This window comes from Rhinolophus hipposideros (genome assembly GCF_964194185.1).
Source record: "Rhinolophus hipposideros genome assembly, chromosome: 20".
Taxonomy (NCBI): domain Eukaryota; kingdom Metazoa; phylum Chordata; class Mammalia; order Chiroptera; family Rhinolophidae; genus Rhinolophus; species Rhinolophus hipposideros.
This window is the reverse complement of record NC_138066.1, coordinates 10,891,230-10,910,207: the sequence shown is the minus strand read 5'-3', so window position 1 is coordinate 10,910,207 and position 18,978 is coordinate 10,891,230. Positions and strand designations below refer to the sequence as shown.

The following is an 18,978-nucleotide window of genomic DNA, read 5'->3' as shown; positions in this document are numbered from 1 at the left end:
ACTGTGTTTGTGCTGTTTGTATTTTTCAAATATTGCACTATCATTCTTATAAAAGCTTCAGCCATTCCTTATTTCTGGCATTCATGCTACTATCCTAAACTAATGATCAGTATCTCGGATAACTATTCATTTTGCCTTCTCAAGATCAGACGTTTAATTCAGAACAATAAAATTTTGAGGATGTCTTTTACCTTAAACTATTTTTGGGGTTTCCCAGAAGGCTACTGGACAACCACATAGATTTTTTTTTTATTTTAGAAAAGAGGGGTGCTAACTAAAAAGAAGAAAAAGAAGGAGAAGGAGACAGAGAGGGAAAGGGAGAAAGAGAAGAAAAAGGAGGAGGAGGAGGAGAAAAAGAAGAAGAAGAAGAAGAAAAGAAGAAGAAGAAGAAGAAGAAGAAGAAGAAGAAGAAGAAGAAGAAGAAGAAGAAGAAGAAGAAGAAGAAGAAGAAGAAGAAGAAGAAGAAGAAGAAGAAGAAGAAGAAGAAGAAGAAGAAGAAGAAGAAGAAGAAGAAGAAGAAGAAGAAGAAGAAGAAGAAGAAGAAGAAGAAGAAGAAGAAGAAGAAGAAGAAAGGTTTATTTTGTGTGCTCCATATTTTTAATTATTTCAATGCTATTTTAAGAGCTGCATGGGAAGAGCTGTCCAATCAAAAGAGGAACTAAGTCATCCCTAAGTTAATTACATATTGGCAAAATGTTACTAATATAAATACATTTCGGAGATTGTACACTCTATACAATACATTGGAAGGTCTGGAGATTTGTCAATGCCCTCACGGTCCATAAATTGTTCTTGCTTGACAGGAAACATCCATCAAATCACCATAAGATAGTCTGTATTACTCTTCCATAGATAACATTACTCTCCTCCATTATGGTATTGTTAGTTATAGTAATAAATTAGTTGTAACCATTCAGCATTGTCAATATGTAAGTTTTGTGTTTCCTTCTGGTGCTTGCCTGAAGATTCTGTTATAAGCTACATGGTAAAAAGGAACAAACAAACAAACCAAAGAAAACAAACCAAAGTGTCTTCAAGAAGGAAGGATAGTCTGAAAGCCTCATGAAAGGCATTGTACCAAGTATTTTTAAATACTATTACTTCAAGGAACAGACTCATGAGTATGGGCTTCTGAGCAGACATTGCTTAGACAAGCATCAGTTCTATTATCAGACTGAGGGAAGATTTCCAGGACAATGTACACCTGAAGTGGGGAAGCTTCGTGGGCCCTAGGGCGGACAAAGAACACAGACTCCATACCTGGGCCTCTCCCCCTCTCTTTCAATTCTACCCCCGCCCTTCCAGAGACTTAAACTGGCCCCTGAGCTGAGGAGTAGTGTCAGATTACTGAGAGGCCATAGTGCTCAGGCTCTGGGAAGACTGACAGGCAGCTCTGACCCACGGAAGAGGCTGGGAAGAGTGTGATTTTGGTTGGGCTAGGAGAAAAGAGACTCCTCCACCCCCAGCCACCACCTTTTCTGGCCTGCAGGAAGAGTGTGACACAGCTGGCTGGGAGAGAGAAGACCCCTCCATCCCTAGCCCCCACCCTTTCTGGCCTGCCTAGGGCGGGGCAAGTGCAACTGCGGAGGCACTCCCAGAGATCAGCAGTAAGTGGCAGACAAAGCTCCCGGTTTTCAGCAGCTTAGAAATCTCCCGCCCGCCCCCTCCCACACACATGGAAGAAGTGCCCTAAGACTCAGGAGTACTGGACACAGGGCTGGTGTTGCTACTCTCAGTGTGCATATGTGCAGGCAAGGGTAGAAACTGCCCTGACTTTGTAAAAATCTATCATCCAGACCCCCCAGCCCCACGCATTTAAATCTACAGTCCCAAAGTCACTCTGGGCACCAGGTGACCGGTTCTGCCTGCGTAGGCAAGGGACTCTTTGGTACAGCAGAGGACAACCTGGAGATTACTTGGGGGGCTTAAGCCAAGACTGGCACTGCTTTTTGTTTTGTTTTGTTTTGTCTTTATATCTTTGATATCTTTGCCCGTGTTGAGTGGGGGTTATCAGGTGTTTTTACATATGAATGTTTTTGATTTTTTTTCTTTTTGTTGTTGTTGTTGTTGTTGTTGTGCTTGGTGATTTGCTTTGTTCTGAAAGTGCCCTACCAGAGCCCAGCTTAAGAGGCACAAGATTCAACATATCCAGAGGCCAACTCCAGACCAAACCAGAGTACTACCGTGTTTGACCTACAAGTCACACACCCAGAGGGAATTCTCTGCAGACACAAGAGCCCATAGAGGCCAAACCACATTTAAGTGGTCAATCCTCACGCAGCAGAACACCCTGCGGTGGGAAAAGCCAAGTCTCACAACTAGTCAGCATAGAAGTTAACCCCACCTACTCACAAGCAAAAAGTAATTAAAGATCTTCTTTAACAGGACAATTTACACAACACAAGAGTCACCTTTGGAGCACACGCAGAGGAGAAGAACGAAGTAGTGCAAGTCAAATATAAAGGACACATACTACATAAGATAAGAACTAAGCAAGAACTAAGAACTCTAGGGTATCTACCTAATACATCAAAGCAAACACAGAGAGTCAGCCAGAATGGGGAAACAAAGAAACATGTCCCAAATAAAAGAACAGAAGAAACCTCCACAACTGGAACCAAATGAAGCAGAGATAACCAACCTATCAGAGACAGAGTTCAGAACACTGGTGATAAGAATGTTTAAGGAGCTTAGAGAAGACATAAAGAAGGATGTAGAAATCATAACGAACAAACAGTTAGAGCTAAAGAACACAATTACCAAAATTAAGAACTCACTTGAAGAAATTACCAGCAGGTTAGATGAAGCAGAGGATAGAATCAGTGACTTAGAAGACAAGTTAGCAGAGATCACCCAAACAGAACAACAGAAAGAAAAAAGAATAAAAAACAATGAAGATGGTTTAAGAGACCTCTGGGATAACATCAAGCGCAACAATATGCACATCATAGGAATACCAGAAGGTGAAGAGAGGAAGCAAGGGATTGAGAACATATTTGAAGTAATAATGTCCGAAAACTTCCCTAACCTGATGAAGGAAACCAACATACAAGCCCAGGAAGTGCAGAGAGTTCCAACCAGAATAAACCCAAACAGGTCCACACCAAGACACATTGTAGTTAAAATGGCAAAGCTTAAAGACAAAGAGAGAATCCTAAAACAAGCAAGAGAAAGACAGAGGGTTACATACAAGGGAACTCCCACAAGACTATCAAATGACTTTTCTACAGAAACATTGAAGGCCAGGGAGGAGATACTCAAAGTGATGGAAAACAAAGACCTACAATCTAGATTGCTTTATCCAGCAAGGCTATCATTTAAAGTTGATGGAGAGATAAAGAGCTTCCCAGAAAAGAAGAAGCTAAAGGAATTTATTACCACCAAGCCAGCAATGCAAGAAATACTAAAAGGACTTCTGTAAATAGAAGAAAGATGAAAACAACCTAACTACAAATTTTAAAATGGCAATAACTATGTACCTATCAATAATCACTTTAAATGTAAATGGATTAAATGCTCCAATCAAGAGACATAGGGTGGCTGAGTGGATAAGAAAGCAAGACCTTTGTGTATGCTGTATACAAGAGACTCACCTCAGATCAAAAGACACACACAGGCTGAAAGTGAAGGGTTGGAGTAAGATATTTCATGCATATGGAAATGAGAAAAAAGCTGGAGTTTCAATACTTATATCTGACAAAATAGACTTTAAAATGAAGAACACATTAAAAGATAAAGATGGGCATTATATAGTAATAAAGGGATTGATCCGACAAGAGGACATAACTCTAGTAAACATCTATGCACCCAACATAGGAGCATCTAATATATAAAACAGGTACTGACCGACATAAAGACAGAGATCAACAGTAACACTATCATAGTAGGGGACTTCAACACACCTCTGACAACAAGGGACAGGTCTTCCAGACAGAATATCAATATGGAAACAACAACCTTAAATGATACATTGGACCACTTGGATTTAATCGATATTTTCAGAGCATTTCACCCCAATGCTGCAAAATACACGTTTTTCTCAAGCTCACATGGAAGATTTTCCAAGATAGACCATATGTTAGGCCACAAAACAAGTCTTGATAAATTTAAGAAAATTGAAATCATACCAATTGTCTTCTCTAATGACAGTGCTATGAAATTAGAAATGAACTACAGGAAAAAAACTGGAAGACACACCAATTCATGGAGGCTGAATAACTTATTACTAAATAATGAATGGGTCAAGCAGGAGATCAAGGAAGAAATCAAACGATATCTCAAGACAAATGAAAATGAAAACACGACGACCCAAAATCTATGGGATGCTGCGAAAGCAGTCCTAAGAGGGAAATTCATAGCATTGCAGGCCTACCTAAAGAAACAAGAAACATCACTAATCAACAGTTTATCTTCACACTTAAGGGATCTGGAAAAAGAACATCAAAATAAGCCCAAAGGGAGCACAAGGAAGGAGATAATAAAGATCAGAGCAGAAATAAATGAAATAGAAACCAGAAAAACAATACAAAAGATCAATGAATCCAAGAGTTGGTTCTTAAAAAATATAAACAAAATTGACAAACCTTTAGCCAGACTCATTTAAAAAAAGAGAGAGAGGAACCAAATTAATAAAATCAGAAATGAAAGAGGAGAAGTGACAACAGACACCGAAGAAATACAAAAAATTTTAAGAAATTACTATGAGCAACTATATGCCAACAAATTTGACAATCTGGAAGAAATGGACAATTTTCTAGAGGCGTACAACCTTCCAAAGCTAACTCAAGAAGAAATAGAAAACCTGAATAGACTGATTACCACCAGGGAAATTGAATCAGTAATCAACAATCTCCCAACAAACAAAAGCCCTGGGCCAGATGGCTTTACAGGTGAATTTTACAAAACGTTCAAAAAAGAATTATCACCTATTCTCCTCAAGCTCTTCCAAAAAATCCAGAAGGAGGGAAGACTACCAAACACTTTTTACGAAGCCACTATCACCCTGATCCCAAAATCAGAAAAGACACCACAAAAAAAGAAAACTACAGGCCGATATCTCTAATGAACATAGATGCAAAAATCCTCAACAAAATATTAGCGAACAGAATTCAGCAATACATTAAAAAGATCATACACCATGATCAAGTGGGATTCATGCCTGGTATGCAAGAGTGGTTCAACATCCACAAATCAATTAATGTGATACACCACATTAACAAAATGAAAAATAAAAATCACATGATCATATCAATAAATGCAGAAAAAGCATTTGATAAAATCCAGCAGCCATCTATGATAAAAACCTTTAAGAAAGTGGGAATAGAGGGATCACATCTCAACATAATAAAGGCCATATATGACAAACCCACAGCTAACATCATACTCAATGGGGAAAAGCTAAAACCATTCCCCCTAAGATCAAAAACAAGGCAAGGTTGCCCACTATCTCCACTTCTATTCAACATAGTGCTGGAAGTTCTAGCCACAGCAATCAGACAAGAAAAAGAAATAAAAGGCATCAAAATTGGTAAGGAGGAAATAAAATTATCATTATATGCAGATGATATGATACTATATATAGAGAACCCTAAAGACTCCACCAAGAAACTATTAGAGCTGATAGATGAATTTAGTAAAGTAGCAGGATACAAAATTAATATTCAGAAATCAGTTGCATTTGTATATACCAATAATAAAACATCAGAAGGAGAAATTACAAAAACAATCCCATTTACAATTGCTCCAAAGTCTATAAAATACCTGGGAATAAATTTAACCAAAGAAGTAAAAGATCTGTACTCAGAAAATTACAAAACACTGAAGAAAGAAATGAAAGAAGATATAAATAGATGGAAACACATATCATGTTCATGGATAGGAAGAAATAATATAGTTAAAATGTCCATACTACCTAAGGCAATATACATATTCAATGCAATTCCTATCAAACTACCAACGACCGTTTTTCACAGAAATAGAACATATAATCCTAAAATTTATATGGGATCATAAAAGATAGCCACAGCAATCTTGAGAAATAAGAACAAAGTGGGAGGTATAACAATACCTGACTTCAAATTATACTGCAAGGCTACAGTAATCAAAACAGCATGGTACTGGCATAGAAATAGACATATAAATCAATGGAACAGAATAGAGAGTCCAGAAATAAATCCATGCCTATATGGCCATTTAATCTACGACAATGGAAGCAAGAATGTACGATGGGGTAAAGACAGTCTATTCAATAAATAGTGCTGGGAAACCTGGACAGACACATGCAAAAAAATGAAGCTGAACCACCTTCTTACACCATATACAAAAATAAATTCAAAATGGCTTAAAGAATTAAATGTAAGATCTGAAACCATAAAATACCTAGAAGAAAATATAGGAAGAAACTTCACAGACATTACCCGGAGTAGGATTTTTACTGATATATCCCCTTGCATGAGGGAAGTAAGAGAAAAAATAAACATGTGGGATTACATCAAACTAAAATTTTTTTCACAGCAAAGGAAACCATCAATAAAACAAAAAGGGATCCTACTGAATGGGAAAGATATTTGTCAATAATATATCTGATAAGGGGTTAATATCACAAATCTATAAAAAACTCACTCTACTCAACTCCAAAAAAACAAACAACCCAATTAAAAAATGGGCAGAGGACTTGAAGAGACATATTTCTAAAAAGGACATACAGATGGCAAACAGAGATATGAAGAAATGCTCAACCTGACTAACCATAAGAGAACTGCAAATAAAAACCTCAATGAGATACCACCTCACCCCAGTCAAAATGGCTATCATCAATAAATCAACAAACAACAAGTGCTGGCACGGATGTGGAGAAAAGGGAACTCTTGTGCACTGTTGGTGGGATTGCAGATTGGTGCAGCCACTATGGAAAACAGTATGGAGGTATCTCAAAAATCTGAAAATGGAACTACCCTATGATCCGGAGAAACCCAAAACTACAATTCAAAAATCTTTATGCACTCCTATGTTTATTGCAGCACTATACACAATAGCCAAGACATGGAAACAACCGAAATGCCCATCGGTCGATGACTGGATTAAGAAGCTGTGGTACATTTATACAATGGAGTTTTACACAGCCATAAAGAAGAAAGAAATCTTACCATTTGCAACAACATAGATGGACCTAGAGAACATTATGTTAAGTGAAATAAGTCAGAAAGAGAAAGACAAGTACCATATGATCTCACTTATATGCGGAATCTAAAGAAGAGAATAAGTGAATGAACTAATCAGAAACAGTTTTGGAGACAAAGAGGAAAAACTGAGGGTTGCTAGAGGGCGGGGGAGGGGGGGTGGGGATAAAGGGGAAGCTGAGGGGATTAGAAAACAGTTGGTAACCACAAGATGGCCACGGGGTTTTGAAAATTAATTTGGGGAACGTAATAAATAATGTTGTAAAGATTTTGTAGGGTATCCGATGGACACATGTCCCATTTGGGAGACCACCTCAGGGAAGATGTAGATGCCTGATCACTGCAATGTACACCTGAAGCTGAACACCTGAATGCTTCAGGTGTACATCCCGCGGGAGCGATCAGCTGTGGGACGCAGGGAAAGAGCCCACCTCCTGGCTTTTGTGTTCTCTGTTCTGCCCTGGGGTACCTGCATCTGGCCACGTTGCCGCCGCTGCTGCTGCCGCCGCTGGCCGGGATTCCACCGCAGGACCCCGCGTTTCCACTCCGCTCCCTTCCTTCTTCCCCTGCTCGCCCAATTTGCGCACCTTCAAGTAATCCTTCCACGAGTCTCTTAGGCTGTTCTGTGTGATGAGCAAAGAGTTCTTTGATGGGTTATGTGTCCCGTTTGTAATAAGATCTGGAGGAGAACTCAGAACGTGTGCCCCGCTGCCGCCATTCCTATGACGTCTATCAATAAAGTTGGTTTTTAAGGTTAAAAAAAAAAACTTAGGTTGGTGAAGCGATGGAGAAAAAGGATCCTTATACTCTATTGATGGGAATGTAAATTGCTGCTCAAATACTATCTGTCTGACATTTGGGTGACTATGGAAAGTAATACGGAGGTTACCTCCAAAATTAAAAATAGAACTACCATATGATCTCGCAATCCCACTTTTGGTTATTTACCCAAAGGAAATGAAAATAGGATATTCAAGAGATATCTCCACTCCCATGTTCATTGCATCATTGTTCACAATAGCCAAGATATGGGAACAACCTAAGTATTTATCAATAGACAAATGGGTAAAGAAGATGTGGTATATATGTACAATGGAATTTTATTCAATATTGAAAGGAAACCCTGCCATTTTCAACAACATGGATTGACCTTAAGGGCATTACACCAAGTGAAATAAGCCAGACAGAGAAAGACAAATACTGCATGGCATCACTTATATGTGGAATCTTAAAAAAAAAAGTCAGAGTCATAGAAACATGAGTAGAAAGTGGTTGCCAGAGGCTGGAGGTGGGGAAAAAAAGAGAGAGGTTGTAAAAAGGTATAAATTTCAGTTATAAGACGAATAAGTTCCAAGGATCTAATGTAAAACATGGTGATTGCATGTTAACAGTCTAGTGTAACTAAAATTTTTTTTAAAATGTTCTTTCTTTCTTTTTTAAAAATTTTTATTTAATTTATTAGTTTCAGGTGTACAAGACAAGGTACTACTTAGACGTTCATCATTTATATCCCTCACACTGTGAACCCCCCTCCCCCCATCCACTATCCCTCCGACCTCACACTGAGCCATCACATTATATATATAAAATTATAGTTGGCATTCATTAATGTTTAGCTTCTGGTGTACAGTGCCATGATCAGGCATCCACAGTATCCCTGAGGTGGTCTCCCAAATAGGACGCATGACCATCGGATACCCAACCAAATCTTTACAACATTATTGAATACGTTCCCCAAATTAATTTTCAAAAAACCCTGCGGCCATCTTGTGGTAGTGTAACTAAAATTTGATAAGAGAGTAGAATTTAAGTGCTAGCACACACACACACAAGATAAATATGTGAGGTTATGTATGGATGCACTAACTAGATGGATGGAATCCTTTTACGATGTATACATATACCAAATCGCCACATTGTACACTTTAAATGTCTCACAATTTTACATGTCAATTATACCTCAATAAAGCCGACATTGAATTAAAAAGAAACACGTAGGAACTCTATGTAGTCATTTGAAAGTTAAGGAGAAAAAAATTCAAAATGATGGAAGTACAATATCCTAGGGCTTATTCCTCTCCCACAGAGGTCTTGTTAGTGGTGTCTAGGGAACAATCCCCCTCCGCCATCCCTGCTGTTTCCATGGCTGAGTAGTCGACAGGAAGCAGCTCTGAGATGTCCTACCCGGCCTTGCCCAGGCTGGTCTCACAGATCCAGCGGTAGGGCCTCTGGCAGACATCATCATTCTACCTGCCATCAGAGAGGTAGTGGGCACAGTCCTCGCCTCAACCCAGCCCGTGCCCATGCCAGTCGTCTGGCTGGCCTGGCTTCCAGTTCCTGAGGGGAGAGGACAACAGCCAGCTAGGAAGGTCGGAAGAAACAGAATCCAGGTCTGGGGAGATGAGGCCGTGGATCAGATTCTCAAGGAACAGAGCGGAAGGAGGAAGACCAAAGTATATTCACTTGAAGCTGTTCTCATAGTCTGTTCATCTACCCACCTCCAGGGCCTATTTTGGTTGGTGAGGCCTTACCAGGTGTTCATAGGAGACATGTGGTGCTGGAAAAATTTCTGGGGAGAGAGGAGCAGTGTGGTGACTTCTCCATAAACCAGCCAGCCTCCCAAATGTGCTCCAGTCCTTCACCTGCTCCTCTTGTTATTTTGTACGTTTTTCAAAAATTATTATTATGTTCTAGGTTTTAATTACTGGTTATAGATGTTGAAAATATTTCATCCAATTCTATTGATTGTTTCTAATTTTAGTGAAGTCAAATCTATCAATCATTTCTGTAGAAGCAAAATATTAGTTCCCCACACTGTACTTGTAAAAAATCTATTATGTCCTATATTTTAGTCAATTCATATTTTTAGGCTCTGTAGTTTCTGTTTCAGCTCTAGGGAACAAAATACGTACAAAAGTTGAGAGAATAGTATAATGACACGCACGTACTCAATCACATGCTTCAATAGTTATCAACATGTGTTCATCAAATATCAAGTTTGTTTCCTCTATGTCCACCCCACCTCCCCCACTCCACTCTGTTGAATCATTCCAGAGCAAATCCCAGACGTATCATCTCACCTGTAAACATTTCAGCATGCATCTCTAAAATAGTCTTTTATTTTTAAGTTAACCCCAATGCTATTATCATACCAAAAATAACTGATAATAATGCCTTATCCAGTTAACATTCAAATTTACCTGATGTTCCCATAATGTCTTTTTATAATCAGTTTGTTGAAATCAGGATCCAAAGTCTCCACATTGCAGGTACTGGGTATATCTCTTAAGCCTCTTGTAATCTACAAAAATTTCCCTTTCTTCTTTTCTTCTTCGTCTTCTCTCTCTCTCTTTTAAATACACCAAAAATTGGCTTTGTAACACCTCTAGATTTGAAGGAATGCCCACCTGTGTGCATGTTCTCCTCCCCACTGAATTTCCTATAAACTGGTAGTGCTAAAAGAAGATTCCAGTTCAAGGTTCTCTGACCAAACACTTTCACAGGTGATGCTGTGAACCACAGTGCATCACAATGGAGATACCTATTGCCTGCAAATCTTTTTTAATTGACCTTCTCCTTTCTAACATTTTTATTCTAATTTTTCATTCTGGGTCGACCTCCAGAAGTAGTCCAAGTGATGATTCACTTACTTATCTGGGTCTGTCCCGCATGGACTGTGTCCCAGTGCTTCCCATTAAGGATCCTGGCATGTGGAGGCTGAATTGTACACAGACATTTTTCCTTCTGGGCCACAGGTGAGGTTTGACTTTCTCCCATTCCTCAGTCCGAGGCACGTTCTCAGCTTCAGTCTGTTCAAGGTTCTTCTCTCATTTTGATGTTTCCCCGTTATGCTGGTTGCAGCTCCTATTCTCCTCCCTTCTTTAAGTAACCACTTGAATTGATTTGACATGTCCTTGAAATTGTGTGGATCCTTGAAAACTATGTGCTGCTATTGCAGGCTATTGATTTTTGTCAATGTCATTGTGTTTTAGACTGCATTCTGTGTTTTTCTTTTTCATTCAATGTTGATTTTAGGTGTCTCCATATTGCTTTGTGTACATATAGTCACTGGGTTTTCTTCTGTGCAACATGCTTTAATTGTTTTTCCCAGCTTTACTTAAGTATGATTGAAAAACAAAAATTGTATATATTCAGGTTATACAATGTGATTTTTAAGGCATACAATGTGATTTGCTATACATAAAAATTACAAAATGATTCCCACATCAAATTAATTAACACATTCATTACCTCACATAGTTACCTTTTTTGTGTGTGGTGAGAACACTGAAGATCTACTCTCTTAGCAAATTTCAAGTACACAATGCAGTATTATTAACTCTAATCACCATGCTGTATATTAGATACCTAGAATATTCATCTTGAATAACTGAAACTTTGTACTCTTTAACCAGCTGCTCTCCATTTCCCTCATCCCCAAGCTCTCTGTTTCTATGATTTTGACTTTTTTAGATTCCACATATAAGTGACATTATGCAGTATTTGCCTTTCTGTCAGCATAGTGTCCTCTAGGTTTATCCACGTTGTTGCAAATGATGGGATTTCCATCTTTTTATGGCTGAATAATATTTCATTATGCGTACATACATACATATTTACATTTTCTTTATCCATTCACCTGATGGTGGACATTTAGGTTGTTTCCATATCTAGGCTATTGTGAATAATGCTGCAGTGAATGTGGAGGTGCAGTTATCTTCAAGATACTGATTTCATTTCCTTTGGATATATACCCAGAAGTGGGATTGCTGGTAGGTCTAGTTTTCATTTCTAAGGACCCTCTATGCTATTTTTTCATACTGGCTGCACCACAGTCACTGTTTCTAAATGCTAGATTCATCAGGCACACTCACCACATTCTGCTATTAGCAAGCATCTAGGTTACCTCCATTTCCTGCTTCCCAAACAGCACTGCCATGAACATCTTCGCAGTGAGAGAATTTCTTTGTATGTATACCCAGAAGTAAGATCACAGGAATCTTGGCATATATGCATTTTCATGTCCACTAAAACCTTGCAGAATGGCTATTCCACTTTACATTCCCATCAGCAGGGTATAAGATTCTCATTGCCCCCACATCCTTGCCAGCACTTGACTTCGTCTCCAATTTTTGTCAATCAGATGGATGTAAAGAGATGGCTCATTGATGTTTTAAGTTGGATTTCTCTCATTATTAGTGATTATAAGCATGTCTTCATAAGCATATTAGACCGCAAGAGTTCTTCTGTGAAATGCCTGTTTATATCCTTTGATGCTTCTCTAATAGGTTTCCTATTTATATCTTCATTTCTGTGCTCCTTCTGTACTAGATGCCTTCCATTTGTCCTTCCACATGCAGTGGTTTTGGAAGCATAGCTGTATGACTGCATCAAATTTCTCCTTGCCATCTGGTTTCCATCGAGGTCAAAACATCTGTTTATTTAGTGATTTTTCTGTGTGCTCAATTTATCAATCACTGAGAGAGATGTATTACACTCTCCTACTATGAATATAGATTTGTCTATTTTTTCTTGTACTTCCAAATTTTTGTTTTATATATTTCGTGACCATCTTATTCAGTGCACATATATTTAATACTTGTGTAGCTTCCTATCAAATTAAACCTTTTATCATTAGAAAGTGACCCTTTTATCACTAATAACATTTCACTGTATTTTATGTGATAATTATTTTGGTTAGAATTTGCCTAACATATCTACTTCATGCTTTTACTTTCAACATCTTTGTTTTAGATATGCCTCTTGCACATGTGATTGGGCTTCTATTTTTCATTCTATCTGGAAGTTCTTGTCTTTTAACAAGATAATTACTCTTTTTCATTTAACATAATCAGCAACATATTTGGATTCAGAACTCAACTTTTATTTTCTGCTTTTTCTTGTCCAGCTGTTCTGCTTCTTTTTATCTCCTTTCCTGCCTTCCTTTAAATTAAATTTCTTTTCCCTTAATAAATTTAGAAGTTGTAAGCCCGGTTTGTAAGAGAAACCTAAAAATTACAACAATGGTGGGGAAAACACTATCTTTACTCTGCTGTTTCAAATCTAGAAATGTTATATAATTATATCCTCTATGTTTGTACTTCTCTAACCTTTCTCCTTCAAAGTCATGTGTCTGTGATACCTTTTTCTCTTCATATTTGTTTATTTTATTCACCTTTTCTAAGAATCATATTTTTCTTTTATTGGTCATATCTACATTTTTATATTCTAGTTCATTAATTATTACTTTTTAAACATAAATTCCTTCCTTCTACTTTGGGGGTTTATTTTGTTATTCTTTTTCAAGTTTCTTGAGTTAAAATTGAGCTTATTTTAATTGAGGCTTTTTGGTGGTTTTTTTTATTAAATAAATGTGCTAAAGGCTATATACATTTCTCCCTGGTAACTGCTTTAGACCATCCCATAACCACAGTATGTAGTATCCTCCTTGTTGATTTCTAATTCACTTCACTTCGATTTTCTCTTAAAGTTATCTAGATGGAAAGAAATGTATATGTCTTATAGATCGTTTTTGGTTCTACTTTGGTGTTCATGTCTAATTGTGTTTTATTGTGATTAGAGCATTGCTCCTTTTTAGGTTTAGTTGGGGTCTTATTTGTGGCTAATACTTAGTCGATTTTTGTTGATAATCCCATTAATTGTCAGTAAAGTCTTGATCTGTTTGTCCTGTTAAATCCCATCCTGGATTGTGGATTCTATTTATCTGGGGTCTTCCTTCCATGGAACTGGTTTTCCTCATGCGTTTGTTGACTCTTAGTTGAGGCTCAGTTTTGATTCATTGTATTTGCTACCTGTGGATGCTGCTTCTGTTCACGGTAATGCATGCAACAGACACCAAGGAGTTTCATTCTTAGCTTTTGAAGCACTCAACACATTAGGGTGGTTCTGTTCCTGAGGGGGTTGATGGAGGTAGGATGGTCCCAGTAACAACACTATTTTCCAGCTGAGACTCAGAGAGTAGAGTGACTTGCACTAAATCACATGCCCATAAATAATGAATCCCTCCATCTGACTGATACAGTTCTCCCAGTATGCCTGCTGCCCACCCAAGGCTTCCTAGTACTGCAGCCCACTCCTCATTTCTAATTCCCAATAACCAGACAACTCAGAATGTTTAGTATATTTCTCTCTTTTTTTTACCTTAAAAAACTGCAGAAAGAGGCATGGATTCCAATATCCCCACCCCTCCAAACATCATTTTATATTCTTCAGACGCCATCCTTTCACCTTCCCTTCAAGTCCTAGATGAAAATCCCTGAGAAGCTGCAGGAGGCCAGCAGATAGGAGGATCCCCAATTCAGACCGCTTCAGCAAATAATGCTGTGAGGAAATAAATTAGGGGAGAGGAGGCTCCTAGCTGGCCCTGTTCAGCTCTGTCTCACAGACCCAGCGGTAGCGCCTCTGGCAGACATTATCATTCCAGCGGCCATCATCTGTGAAGTGAACACAGTCCTCGCCTCCCCCAAGCTCGTGCCCATACCAGTCATCCGGCTGTTGTGGACTCCAGTTCCTAAGGAGATCAGACAGATGTGAGCCCCAGGAGGCCAGACCCTCAACCAAGCCCAAGGAACCCCTTGCGCCCTGGGTCTCGCACGGCTGGCACAGCAGGGCCCAAGCTGAAGGGACAGTGCAGCGTGCACACACTCACTTGAAGCCTGTCTCATAGTTGGTTCCATCCACCCATTTCCAGGACCCTGTTAGGTCAGAGAGACCCAACCAGGTGTTCATAAAGGATGTGTGTTGCTCAACATATTCCTAGGGAGAGAGAAGAGGGTGGTGAACTCTCCATAGACCAGCTAGCATCTCAGACAACCCTCCAGTGAGCTCACCTGCTCTTCTCTCGAGTTGATGACAACCAGATGCCCATTCTCCAGCTGGCAGTACTTCTCAGCCTCATTCCAGGGCTTCCCCGTACGAGAGAACCAGTAGCAGCTGCCCTCATGCTCCAGCCAGTTAAGGGGACAGCAGGTATTTTGAGTGTCTGAGGGGCCAGGGTGGGGGAGGGTCTGAGATGCTGCCCAGTGGGATGTGGGCAGAAAATGGGGCCAGGCACTCCCCCGCACACCCCTCACCATTGCTCTTGAGAGCAGCCATGTGGCAATTGAGGGAGATCAGGTCTTTGGCCAGCTGCTGGACTCGCAGGAGCATTTCGGAATAACCTGGGACACACAGATGAGCAGTGGGGACGGTGCAGAGGGCCCAGCCTAGTCCCCTCCATGCCCTCCCTCCACTTCATGCCCAGGTGGAGGGGAGAAGGTGCCTGACCTTTTTTGAGTTCCTCTTGCTCTTTCTCCAGTTTACTCTCCAGAGAAAACACCTTGTCCTGCAAGCTTCGGGCTGGAGGGGAGGGCACTCAGCACCACAGGCTGCTCCCACCATACCTGTGCTCTGACAGCCTGCCCCCACCCCCCTTACACACACACTCCTGGAGGATCTCTCACCTGCTTGCAATTCCTGCTCATGGTTTCCCACCTCGGTTTTCAGAGACGTTATGGTTTCTTGCAAACTGCCATCTGGAGGACATGGGACGCAGAGCTGGGGAGTCAGTTCCCACCCCTCCCACACCACAACCCATCCCAGTCCAGAGCCCCTTCCAGCCAGGCTCACCCTGGGAGTGCAGGGCCTGGAGCTCAGCCACAGTGTTCGAAGTGACATTACTGAAAGTTGTTCTCAGAGTCACCAGCTCCCTCTGAAACTTGGAATCTGGTCAAGCGGATGAGACAATCAGTGTGAGATTCATGAGGCCCTCTCTGTGCCAGCACTGAGCAGGGCACCAGGCATACATTGTCTCACAGAGTCCTCACAGCCACCCAATCCAAAGGGACAGGCACTATTGTTATCCGCGATGTCAGATGAGGAGACTCAGGCTTCGAGGCCTTATGTAGTTTGACTACCTTACCCACAAATAAGTGACAGAGCCAGCAGCCATCCTTATCCATCACGATAGCCATTGGTGCCCACCTCAGTGTACCCTCATCCCTGCGACTCTGTGACTCTCACTTTGGGATCCGATCACGCAGATGCCCATCAGCAGGAGCAGGCTGAGGCCCAGGCAGAACAGGAGTGGGCGGGCTCCAGAGCAGAGACTCTGCAGGAAGGGCTGGGGCCAGGACAGCCCTGCAGGAGGAGAAGAGGTCAGGACATGAGAGGAACAAGGGAGGAGGAGAGGGCCACAGGGACCTGTCAGGGATGGAGGATGGTGCAGGTCAAGCCTCGGGGAGGCTGGACGAGGAGGATTGTGGGCCAGGGGATGCCAGGCCTCTGGCCCCTCAAGGAACAGCACAAGTTCTCAGTCACATGTGCCCCTCACACTCCTGGGGACACACGCATACAAGAACACACAGACGAGGCATGATGGTGACATGTGAGGTCCTATCATCAGGCCTGGGAGAGGGGACAGGAGAGCACAAGTGAATTCTGGCAGCCAGGCCCTCAGCAGGCTCACACTCATTAGTATCGTCAGGTTAGCAAATGTTTCCCTCCAAACACAACTATTCACTCCTCCATTAGTGAATAGTCGCGTCCTCCCCCAGAGTACAGGCCAGGCCCACTGTGGCCCTCCCTGTCCCTGTCTTTCTGAGGACCTTGAATCCTCTTCATACTGGAGCTCCCAGGGGCTGGGGCCTGACCCCCTCAGAGTGGGGGACCCCACCAGTACACATGGCAGAGGTACATAGATGGCATGACAGCAGAAATCCTTACAAACATATTAAGAGAATATTTTAGGGGATACCATTGCTCCTTTCCTCTTACCATTTCTAAGCCACCAGCTCTTCTTGTCACTCTCCACGGACTGGAAGTTTTCATACTTCATTGACATGCTTGGACTGAACTCTGAGGCTGTCAGAGCTGAAATGGAGGCAGGGCCAGAGACAAGCTGGGGCTGGAGTAGGGGCACAAGGGAGGCTGGGACTAGGCTGGAGCTGAGGTCAGCGCTGGAGTTGAGGTAAGAGTTGAGGTTCAGGTTTAGAATGAGCCAAGGGTTTTGGCAAAGAATGGAATGGGTCTGGGTTCACAGCTGAGGTTAGAAGGGGGTTCAAGATTGGACTTTAGGCTGGGTACAGCTGAGTATGGGATTGGAGGTACAGGTAAAGGGGAATTAAATGTATTACTAGGACTGGGTCTAACATTGCGGCTGAAATTGAGGGTGTCTCCTGCCAGCACGGGGATCAGTAGTCATGTTGATGTTATGGATGGAGTGGGGCCTAAGCCTGGAGCTGAAGTTGGATATAGAAGAGAGTTAAGATTCAGCTTTGGATGGGAGCTGATGTAAAGATTCAAGTTGACTCTGGAGTTGAAGCTGTGGTTGGGAGTTAAAGAGGAAATGGGGTTTGTAATGGAGTTAGGGCTGTAGCTGGGCTGGGATCTGAAGTTAGGGCTGTAATTGGGCTAGAGATGGAGCTGAGTTTGAGTCTCAGTTTGTGACGGAATATTGGCTGCCATACTTCAACCCAAATCCACTGAAGGGAATAGAGTCTAAAACCTCTACTCGGTCATTACATCTTCAAGCTGCCACCTTATATCTCTTCCCATTCAGTCCCACCTGAGACCCACACTCCCCTCTCCCTGCTTCATTTAACTCTCTCCCTGTCTCCTTGGTCTCACCTGCATCCCCAGCCCTGTTACCTGCGCAAATTCTGAAGGCTGTGATTCTTGGGTTCGTTGTGCAGCAATGAGCAGAGTTGAAAGAAACTAAATCTTGGAGTGTGGGGTAGCAGTGACCAAGGGAGGAGTCACATAAGTGATGGAGTCCTGCTGGTCTTCGTGTCTGAAAGCCCAGAAGTCTATAATCTGGAATCTTTTATTTCCTCAACTTTGGGTAGTAAATAATCAGAATACAGGCAGAGATTGTTGATTGGGGAAGTTAGTTAGTTAGTTGATTGGGGGAGTTAGATGCTCTCCTCCTCTAGGGTGTGTCTCCATTTTCCAGCTTCTTTTGAGCTTGGTGGCTTCCTCATTTTTACCACTTGGGGAGGGGAGCTTTCCCAGAAGGGATCAGAGGTGCAGTCTGTTATTTCTTTTTTGCCCCCACACCCCTTTCACTTCCTATATCTGCTTTTCACAGAACTGTTGCTATCTCCATCATTGCACAGCTGTGTCCAAAGGAACCTTATTCTCTGCTCTTGCTCTTTGTGAGTTCCCAGTATCTGATATTCCTCTGGGACCTCAGCCATCAAGCTCCTACAGCTCTAGGGGTAGCCAGTTAGCTCAGTTGGTTAGAGCATGGCACTGATAATACTAAGGTTGGATCCCCGCATGGGCCACTGTGAACTGCGTCCTCCTTAAAAAAAAAAAAAGGAAAAAAAAAAGTAATTGTGGTTTAGAAGGTTTAAAATAATTGCAAAATCTGTAAGAAAAAAATTCCTGCAGCTCTGGCCTAGTTCTAGTCACCCCACTCAGAAGGAAGGAAGAGGGTGAAGGAGAGTAGGTTTCCTGGCCAAAATGAGACAGGAGAAGCTGGGGACAGGAGCAACATTTAATTGAGCATAAAAAGATCATACGTCACAATCAACTGGGATTCATTCCTGGTATGCAAGTTTGGTTGAATATCCACAAATCAATTAATGTGATATACCACATAAACAAAATGAAAAATAAAAATCATATGGTCATATTAATAGATGCAGAAAAAGCATTTGACAAAATCCAGCATCATTTTACTATAAAAACTCTCAGCAAAATGGGAGTAGAGGGAATATATCTCAACATAATTAAAGTCATATATGACAAACCCACAGCTAACATCATACTTAATGGGGAAAAGCTAAAAGCATTTCCC

General features: G+C 41.2%; 1 protein-coding gene across 1 annotated transcript; it reads right to left on the bottom strand.

Annotated features, from left to right (window-relative positions):
* Positions 1 to 14,337: 14,337 nt before the first annotated feature.
* On the bottom strand, positions 14,338 to 18,107 carry LOC308488537 (C-type lectin domain family 10 member A-like). Its single transcript, XM_081028336.1, has 10 exons — positions 17,826 to 18,107; positions 16,953 to 17,048; positions 16,200 to 16,316; positions 15,807 to 15,902; positions 15,641 to 15,712; positions 15,465 to 15,536; positions 15,272 to 15,358; positions 15,029 to 15,180; positions 14,848 to 14,954; positions 14,338 to 14,709 (listed from the first exon to the last, which is right to left on the bottom strand). Exons 2-10 carry the CDS (start codon positions 17,017 to 17,019, stop codon positions 14,553 to 14,555), a joined length of 927 nt encoding a protein of 308 aa, XP_080884462.1. The 5' UTR covers positions 17,020 to 17,048; positions 17,826 to 18,107; the 3' UTR covers positions 14,338 to 14,552.
* Between the last annotated feature and the right edge of the window lie 871 nt (positions 18,108 to 18,978).

What these genes read in the sequence shown, in the direction of transcription:
- LOC308488537 (XM_081028336.1), bottom strand. Translation starts at nt 17,019, where the DNA reads ATGTCAATGAAGTATGAAAACTTCCAGTCCGTGGAGAGTGACAAGAAG. An exon ending in GAGCTGGTGGCTTAGAAATG is followed by an intron (nt 16,317 to 16,952) that starts GTAAGAGGAAAG and finishes CTCCTCCTGCAG; the next exon opens with GGCTGTCCTGGCCCCAGCCC. An exon ending in CTGCGTGATCGGATCCCAAA is followed by an intron (nt 15,903 to 16,199) that starts GTGAGAGTCACA and finishes CCGCTTGACCAG; the next exon opens with ATTCCAAGTTTCAGAGGGAG.